At 46.9% G+C, this 9,888-nt stretch overlaps 1 protein-coding gene and 1 non-coding gene across 2 annotated transcripts; one reads left to right on the forward strand and one right to left on the reverse strand.

Annotated features, from left to right (window-relative positions):
- Window positions 1-690: 690 nt before the first annotated feature.
- On the forward strand, window positions 691-1,454 carry LOC125555419. Its single transcript, XM_048718385.1, has one exon. The coding sequence runs from the start codon at window positions 828-830 to the stop codon at window positions 1,224-1,226; it is 399 nt and encodes a 132-aa protein (XP_048574342.1). The 5' UTR covers window positions 691-827; the 3' UTR covers window positions 1,227-1,454.
- A 5,432-nt stretch (window positions 1,455-6,886) lies between these two features.
- Window positions 6,887-6,959, reverse strand: TRNAA-UGC. The gene has a single exon. It is a non-coding gene; the product is annotated as a tRNA-Ala (tRNA).
- Window positions 6,960-9,888: the final 2,929 nt, after the last annotated feature.

Here is a 9,888-nt window from a genome sequence, read left to right on the forward strand (position 1 = left end):
CATGGTCGATCATTGACCTGACCGCCATGTATATAGAGATGATACAATGGGTCCGATCGTAGATGCTCTAACTTGGTACCGTACATACTTATTTTTTATTTCTCTTTTGTGAAAGCCATACATACTTATTGTATACGTTGGTAGTTTACTGTCCCATTCGTAGCGGTTCTCGTTGCGGATAACTAGGTAGAACAAAACAGGAACAAGAAGGTTAAGAAATGGATCGATCTAGACGACGATGACGCACGTAGGACGGGCCGGATAAGCCAAGGGCGGCCAGCCAGCCAGCCGTCGATGGCAGCAACCCTGGATCGTAGGTCGGCGACGTCGATCCAAGCTAGGAAGGTGCAGGTGTTGCCACCCCGCCGATGCATCCAACAAGCAGCTGACGCAGACCCCAAGTCTCAAACAAATAAATTCAAATAAACTCCACCGATAGATAGATATTTGCATTACATGCATGGCTGGCTGGCCGCTGCTCGTGAATGGCAGGCGGGCGACGCGATTGACCGCCCGTCCCCATCTACGTGCTGCGTCGCCGGAGCCGCCACCCCGGCCACGCGGGCACCCCGCCTCCCGCTTGCTTCGGCCATCTTCTCTTCTAGAAGCCTCTCACGGTCTCACCCCCACCCCGTCGCGCACTCCCGCACCCACGCGCGGACGACCGCTATATATACCTCCCACGCCTCCCCCCTCATCTCCATGCTCCATAGTCTGCCCCGCTCTGTTCTCCTCTCCTCTGCTCTGCTTCTTCTTCCTGCAAGAGACTTGACCGATCGTTCAAGCAAGCGCCGAGGTTCGACTTGATCGCCCGAGCAGGGACGCCAATGGACCATCTGCTGCACCACGGGCACGAGATGAGGAGGCCGTCCGTGCCCGGCCACGAGGCGGCGCTGAGGTCCGTCCAGAAGCCGCCGGCCAAGCCGTGGCGCGCGGGCGGCGGCTTGACGCCGGCGCCGACGCCGCCCAAGGTGTACCGCGTGGAGCCCCGGGAGTTCCGTGACCTCGTGCAGAGGCTCACCGGCGCGCCCGCCGCGGCCATAGCCAGGCAGCACCAGCACGGCCAGCAGCTGCAGCGCGCGCCGACGCAGCCCGTGCCCGTGCGCCCCGGCGGTGTCGAGGACGCCGCCATGGCTGGGCAGATGTACGCGCCGTGGTGCTCGTTCCCGCTCATGGGCCCGCCGGCGTCCATGCACCCCGGCCTCGACGGCCACCATCTCATATAGGACATAGCTCATCCTCCCGGCCGCCGCCCTGCTGCCGCTGCTCTTGTATGTCCATCCTTGCTTGGGACAGGCTAGGCGCGTGAACTGCAAAGTAGCGAGTAAAAAACTCTTTCAATCTTGCCTTAGCTTTAAGTGTAAACAAACATAATACGCGTTGCTCCCCTTGTAACTTAGCAGCTACACATGATGTAATTACCAAGGATGAAGGGAGAGTACGTTTGCGATGAACAAGTTCGCTAGTTTTTCTTCTCTTTTTTCATTTTCTTTTCACGAATACAAAAAGTTTGTGTATTATTTCATCCATAAAAGGAGAGAAACAACAGTAACATACATGAGAGAAGGCAGGGGCACCACCCGGTATGAAAAGATCATAAAGGAGTGCAACAGAGCACAAAACTCTCCTAGCTCGAACACCGGTCGGAAACGCAAAGAGATGAGATACATGACATATACAGTGCGTCACGACTCGGGACTCGGGCGGCCAGAAATCTAGCCGCCGCCGCCGCCGCAAACTCCCTCCTTCTTTCCCTCCGCCGTCGCGGGGCTAAGCCTGGGGGCCGACGGCGGTGGCGGGGGATCTCCTCTCTCGCGTGTCTGCGGGGTAGGACGGACCCTAAGGCTTGTGGTGGCGTGACCGATCTGGGATCTGCGGCGCAGCGGATGGCTGCAGGCGGCGGAAGGCCGGCCCGTCCTCGGACAGCGACGGCTTGGCGCGGCGGAGGCCCGGGCTGCGGGCACCGCGGATGGCCCTTCGGGCAGCGGCGGCCGGCTTGGCTGCGATGGTGTGCATGCTGCCTTCAGATCGGCGACGGCGGCATGGAGGGCCTGGTGGTCTCGTCGGCGGCACCTCCGATCAGATCTGTTCTGACCGGTGCAGCCGGCGGTGGTGGTCATCTCTTTCGTCGGAGGTGGTCGGCCTGAGGCTGGGTGTCCGGATCTCGAGATCCGTCATTTGGCACCAGTTGCGAATCGGGAAGACATTGTTGCCGCTAAAAATCGAGCCGACGGCGGGCGATGGCGGCGTTCCACGTCGTTACCTTGATGAAGGCATCTTCATGTGACTACCGTCGACCCACTCGTATTGCTCCGGGGGAAACCCTAGGATCTGGTGTTCCAGACCGGACGATGGCGGCACTGCGGTGTCGTTTCTCTTGGGAGCATCGTTTTGTGAAGCAGCGCTGGAAGTCAGAGGCAGGAGGTGGAGTGGCTTCGTCTTGCACGGAGCTTCGGTGGAGATGTCAAGTCATGCCTGACCGACAGGTGCTACGCTTGGTCATGCCTGGTCGGCAGGTGCTACGCACGACAGATCCTCCACGGGCTTCAAGCTGTGTCGGCTGGTGGTACTTGGCAGCATGGCGCCGAGGTGTATCAGTGGCGACCGCGGCGTGTTCAGCTGTTTGCGCGCAGGGAGGAGGTGCCGTTGGGCGCCGTGGTGGCGTGGACGATAGCTGGACCGAGCAAGGTTGATGCATCAGTACAGTTCTGAAGATGGAGCGGTGGCAGTTGGCGGCGGCGGCCTCTGAGAGCACGCCGGACCAGTGTGTGCCCCAGACCCGACAAGTGGCTAGATTGGGGTCTCAGGTCTTAGATGTTAGGCTTGGCTGTGATGTCTGTTTGGTATTAGGCCCAGGCTATCTGCGCCCCTTCATCAACTGGATAGGTGTAGCGACAGTTTGTTGCTTGGACAGCGGCTTTAGTCTTACTGTTGTATGACTTTGTAATGTCTTGTGAGAATAATTAATAAAATGGCCGTATGCATCGTCCAGATGCAGAGGTCGGGGATCATCCTCCTTTTCTAAAAAGAAGAGTGCGTCACGACCAACCTAGAAACCTCCGTGGCCACGACTCTGAGACAGGCCGAATCAACACATCTCCCACATCAAGCGCCTAGAAAATCGTCAAGTGGGGTTGCAGAAACAGGCCGAAAGGAGAAGCCATGGAGGAAGCATCGTTAATGATATACATTGCATCTTGGATGCCCACGCCTTGAGGAGCAGCCCGAACTCGACATAGGTTGGGGAAACTTATTCATCTTGCGACGATGCGGCGCCTTTCGATTCATGTGAGGAAGTTGTGGCCTTCTTCAAAGATGAATTTGGTTGGATGTGACATGTCGGGGTCCGTAGTATCTTGATGATGGCATTCTCCGATGGTGCCGGTCTTTCTTGCTCATCTTGAGCCGCCGTGTCCTTGTTCCCGATGCTTTGTTCACGGACGAGGAGCTCGACGTCTATGCCTTGATGCTTCATTGTGTGTCTTCTTTGTTCCTAGTGTGTGAGGCTAAGTTTGTTGCTTTCCAGCGCTTTGTATCTTACCGCTTTGTTCCCGGCGCAGCAAAATGACCATATACTTTCTTTATAAAAAAATATAAAAACGTTTATATCACTATTTCTTTACGGAGGAAGTACTTATTAAGTCTGTTGACATTTTCTCAGCAAATAAGACACTCGGTCTTGTACAATGCAAGGCGCTTAAGCAAGACGCTTAGGGCAATAAATAAGTTCCTTGTTATGCGTCGGTGCTAAGAAAAACTACGAGTCAATTTTTATGGTGCGATAGTAGATGCAAGTTTTCGATCCCACACGACGGTTTCTTCCTCGGAGCGCATATATGAAATTATGAATATGGGATTCAATGGTCTTCTAGTCAAGTCATCTCTTACAAAGTGAGTGTTGAAGAAGCGCTAGCCATGTACTCCCTTCATTGCTAAATATTTGTCTTTTTAGAGGCTCTAAATGGTGACTACATACGGAGCAAAATGAGTGAACCCGCACTCTAAAATATGTCTATATACATTCGTATGTGGTGACCATTTGAAATGTCTAGAAAGACAAATACTCACTCCATTCCAAAATATAGTGCGCCCACGCTTCCCAAGGTTCAACTTTGACCATAAATTTAATCAACGAGACCAACTACGGTGGGAAAAAAAATATATAATTAAAAACTTCTTTCGAATACGAATTCACTGATATAATTTTTGCTCCCGCTGCAATCGGTCTTGATAGTTAAATTTACGGTCAAAGTTGAAGCACGTGGATAGAGGAAGCACTACATTGTGAAATGAAGGGAGTATTTAAGAACCGAGGGAGTACTTAGTAGTAGCACGGAGCCGCAGTGTAGCCGTAGCTTGCCCGGCGCACACGCCGAGACTGGCCGGCGGCATTCCATTCTGGTCGACGTTGCTGACCGGCCGGTGCGCGTGATGGGTCAAGTCAAAGATGCTGGCCCGTCGCACACCCTCTTGATTTGTTTTGTCGCATAGAAAGTACTATTATACTTTTATTGCCTAGTTATTATAAAGCCGCCGGACCGGCCAAGGCCACATCGATACGCTCGCCGGCACGGCCAGGAATTTCCAGGCCGGTGCGTGTGTGTATGAATGTACCGTGACATGATCGAGACGGCTGAGTACCGAGCCCGGTCACTGTCACGGTTTGACAAATCATCTAATATTCCCTAAGCTTTCCTTGACATCCTAGTATAGAGTTAGTTAACAATTTCGTACTCCCTCCGTTCCGAAATATTTGTCTTTCTAGACATTTTAAATGGACTACAACATACAGATGTATGTAGATATATTTTAGAGTGTAAATTCATTCATTTTGCTTTGTATGTAGTCACTTATTTAAATCTGTAGAAAGACAAATATTTGAGAACAGAGGGAGTGATACGTATTGAGTTGATTATGTAGTAGCACTGTGTGTGTTTCTTGTCATTTCCTCTACCGTGGGCATTGTCATCTCTATATACAATCTTATAAATCTCAGTTGGTGATGATAGTGTGTCTTACATTCATTGTCGAAACCTCATGACGGCCGAAAGGGAGCAAGACCCCCTCCCCCCCCCCCCCCTAAATTGTAGTCGAAGTAAAATTTGATGATAAGCATTCGGCCCAACCCGGGAAGGCAGGAATGCATGGTTTACCTACGGGCCCAATGCACCAAGAACCTCCCACGCCACACCCAGCCTCTCATCCTTTCTTCCAAATCGTCATCCATGACGTATTCTCGGCGTGTTTGGGTTCCATCCTGATAGCGCATGGCCTAACCTGTCGTGTGCCTGGAATCTGCCTGGACGGTGTTTGGTTGGCAGCCTAAAAATGCGTATACTAGCCTGGCCATAAGTTTAGGCATGTGCTTAGCCTGGCCCATGCATAGAAAGTTGGACGCCTGGCGTATATAACTTTTTCCTGATGAACATTTCGCTCACAAAGAAAAAAGAAGTGAAAATAGGATTAAGGCAAAAGAACACCGGAGGCCCCAGATGGGCTTCTGCCTGCCTCTACGCACGAACGGGGGCTCTGTATCTCGCTTAGAACGAGACAAACGGTAGCCTCGCCTCAAGCAATACTCTAGTGGTGGTCCAATATAATCATGTGGGTTCGATACACATGTGTGTTTCATTTGTTTTTTTGTAATTTTGTGTTGTTATACTTCCGTTAATATTTTGAAAATATTCTAAAAGCATATATTTCCAAATTTAATTTACTTTACTTTTTTAAATCATTCATCACGCATTAAAAAATGTTTATGTAGGGAAAAAATGTATTCGCATATTTTCAGGGTTTTTAAAATATGGACGTGACTGTTTATAAATAATACAATAGAAAAGAACATTTGTGCGAAATATTCGTAATATCAAAAATGTTCTAACACTTACCAATCCTTTGCACGTTTTAAAACAATGTTTAGTGTGTGTTAAAAAAATGTTCACCGCATATTCAAAAAATAATCACTATTCATTTGACTAATATATAATGTGCAATTCAGAAAATGTTCAACATATATTTAAAAAAAATCAACGTGTATCTGAAAAATATTCAGCCTGTATATACAGAAAATGTCCAATGTGTATTTTAAAAAATTCGCAAAGTATTTGAAGTAAAATATATGAATGTAAAACAAATAAATAAAACTTAAAAGAAAACAGATAAAAACCAACAAAGAGAACATATTGAAGAAAATCTGATAAAAAATGTCAGGAAAATAATCCACATTGAACATTCTAAAACTGATCTAACCTTTATAAAAAACTGTCTAATGGGTCGACACACTAGGACGAGCGCACATACCAGGTCGCGCAGAGAGGGATCCGAAAGGATAAAAATGATAGGCAAAAAAAGAACATGATACAGGTCCGTTAATTGAGGCCCAACAGTCAGTCCAAAAAAAACATTAAGGCCCAACAGATAAGAAAAATGACGTGAAGTGGAGATGCGGGGGATTGAACCCCGTGCCTCCCGCATGCAAAGCGGGCCATTTGAGCTACATATTTTCAAAATGTTTACACAATGTAGAAACTATTCATTTAGTTTCGTTTAAAGATGTTTCACAACATTCAAAAAAAATGTTTAGTGTTCCAAAAATATGTCCGTGACATTTGAACAATGTTTATGAAATGTAAACAATGTCCATGTAATTTTATAAAAATGTTTCATACAATTCAAAATAAATTTTCTCGCACTTAACAAATGTTTTGGATGTTATAAAAAATTTCATGGCATTCTTGCAAACAGTCAATATGTGTTACTTGCAACTACAAATAAAATCATCGACCAGGGCTCACACTAGCACCGATCCAGTGAGAAATAGGCTGACAGATCCACTTATCAAGGCCCAAGAGATAAACAAAAACAGATAAAGGAAAAAAAATTAAAATGGAGATGCGGGGGATCGAACCCCGTGCCTCCCGCATGCAAAGCGGGCGCTCTACCATTTGAGCTACATCCCCATGATTATCAATACTGTCTTTTGCTCTTCACTAATTATTACTTATTACTTAATTCCAGCTAATATATGGTAATCCGAGGAACCAGCCGAGCAATCCAGCCAGACAAGTAGATGGATGTCACACCAACGTATGGATGGGTTCAGAAACATTCAAATGGAGCTGCCAATGCCGTCCGGACATTTGATAGTGAAACCCGGTCCTGTTATAATCCACCTAGTTACTGATGATGTTTGTGTTTGGTCTGTTATTATCAAATTGATAGTGAAAACCGATCCCGTTGGGGGTGGTATGGAACTTCACCGGAAATCCAAACCGTGGATTGGTCGAGCCAGGTGCGGCGTGACTTCTAGTGCATCAAAGCCAGGAATTGTTCGTGCGATTAGGTTAGATAGGAGCCTTTGCGTGAGCTGGTAGAGATCCGGCTTGCCTACTTCTTCTCCATGCTCCCATCCGTACTCTCACTTCATCCTACGGCTATCTTTTTTTCCCTTTCCTTTCTAATCTAATCATCTCCTCCTTAATTTTAAGGAGGTGGGGCCGGGCCTTATTTTATTCAATCAAATCAAGCCACATATGCGAAAGCATGGATGGGCACACAGGAAGGGAGCAGGCAAGTCTCGTCCAGCTGGTAGTGGACTAGTGGTAGGCGGCATTCTAGCATGCCCGGGGCAGCGGTGGTGGTCGACCTTGTTGACCGGCATGCCGTTGTGCAACGTGGGTCAGGTCAAAGATGCTGCCCCATTTGATTGCCATCCATCCATCCATCCTCGTGGATTTATCGCATGTACCAAGTATTTTCACATAGACTGGCGCGCAAGGAAGGAAATTTCCTGGGCGCCCTGATTGTTCGGCGGCGATCCTCATGCATGCACACGCACGTGAGCAGCGTCACTAGATCCAGACCGCCGGGCACCGACTCTCACGGTTTGAGAAAAAAACCGTCGTCCGATCCTACTAAAATCTTAGACCTAGGCCATCCCCTCGTAGTATATTTTTTTCTCTACGCCATATTTTTCTATACGTTTGCAATATCAGTAAACATTTTCCCTTAGGCTGTGTAAAAAAAAATTACTGTAGAATCTCAAAAACAAAAACTGTAAACTTCTTGTATGTATGCAACAGTTCTTCATTGGCCATGCCGGATGACCGAAAATATAAAATCATCAGCGAGTCTATAGCTGATTGTTGTTGCCATATATAACCAAATCACATGACGGAACCTCACGCGAGGTTTTGTGGGAGTCTGGACCGCCGTCATGTAGGACTTCGAAATCCCCGGTCCACTCAAATCTCCCTCCGGCACACTTTTCTGTCACTTCGCCCCTACTCCTTCCTTGTTCTGCATCCGCACCCTCCTTGTCTGATGCCGCCGTTGTACCTCTCTGACCGCCACCTAGGTATCCTCAGACGTATCCAACCCCCACCAACACACCTACTTGCCTTGGACAACACCGTTGTCCACCCAGGATCCCTCTGCAGCCAAGTAACCTTAGTCCCCTATCGATGACGTCCATATTGGACACCATACCCGACAGGTGTTCGGCCAAATGCCATTAGTTTTTTTAATTGAATTTTTGTTCTTTCCTAAAGTAGTTCGATGGAAGGGTACTCGGTGATTGACAATGAGTTGTTGTGCGATGCGTGGCTGGCCATAGTTGCGGACTTTGTAGGCAGAAAGTGAAGGGGCTCGATCTTCTGGCAGTGCGTGCATGCTTTCGTTTCATGAGCGAAAGATCTTCAGGCCCTACAACATGCATGTCATCCATGAACGCAATGTGAAGGCCATATCACATTAATGGTACATCATCTGTAACTATGTCATGAAGTTTTATTGTGCGATTCACCGAGTGGAGACAATGTGTCCATTGGGCTCGTCAACCATCAAGATCTTAAGTATTGCTTCTTGCTCTACATATTGGTTAATTCATTCATTCACTCAGTGTTGCTCCACATGTTGTATATTCTGCATGCGCTGCCATGATATACTACATGGGTCATGGGCAGGCCATTCATGCATATACATTGTTGGATGAAACTCAAGGGGCAGTGTGTGTGAGACGACATATGCCATCTGAAGTTTGGCATACAGTGAGCTTTCTGTCCTCGCAGATCCGATTATTCCGATTTGGTGAGAGTATGTTGGTGTGTCAAGCTTTTTTGTTGGTTTAATTTTTTGTGGAGGTGAAATCTTTCATAGACACCATGATGAAGTTACCATGATTCAAAGGTCTACACTTCTTGGGGATCATCACCAGCCAAGTACATTCATCGATCACGGCGTTACATCTTTTTGGATGGGCGACTAAAGGCACTTTCAAAAACAATTATTAATTGGTATTGTTCATGCGGGTGAAAGAGTGACAACATCCATACTCTTGTCCAATTGCAGCCTCTACCAAAGTTTTTGGAGTATTTCTTCTAGCACAGATTGATACCGCAAAGAAAGTGTTTTCAAGAGATTTTATCTAATTTCTAGTTATGGGAATTACTATGTTTTTTTGGAGCTTAGAAGCAAATCTGTGCATCTGTAATTGTAATGAATATGAACAAAACTACAATTGTTTCTTAAAAAAAGCTAAATTACTCCCACTATGGCCACTCTTAAGGGCAAAACCTATATGACGCACGTTGCGTCCAGTTATCAAGCAATCACACATTTTCTAATATTGTTCGCACATTTTCAAACGTATTCAAATTTGTTCTAGTGTTTCCAAAAATGTTCCTGTTCTCAAAAATTGTTCGCGTTTTCAAATTTTATTGAGAGTTTCAAAACATGTTCATGTTTTAAAAATGTACATATATTCAAAAATATTGTTTGTAATTTTTAAAAATGTTCACATTTTTCGAAAATGTTTTGAGTGAAAAGAGTTCACGTTTCATTAAACATTAATTTTACAAAAAAATCGGATTTCTTTCATAAAAATTAGCA

The sequence above is a fragment of the Triticum urartu genome, chromosome 5 (assembly GCF_003073215.2).
Source record: "Triticum urartu cultivar G1812 chromosome 5, Tu2.1, whole genome shotgun sequence".
In the NCBI taxonomy this organism is placed as follows: domain Eukaryota; kingdom Viridiplantae; phylum Streptophyta; class Magnoliopsida; order Poales; family Poaceae; genus Triticum; species Triticum urartu.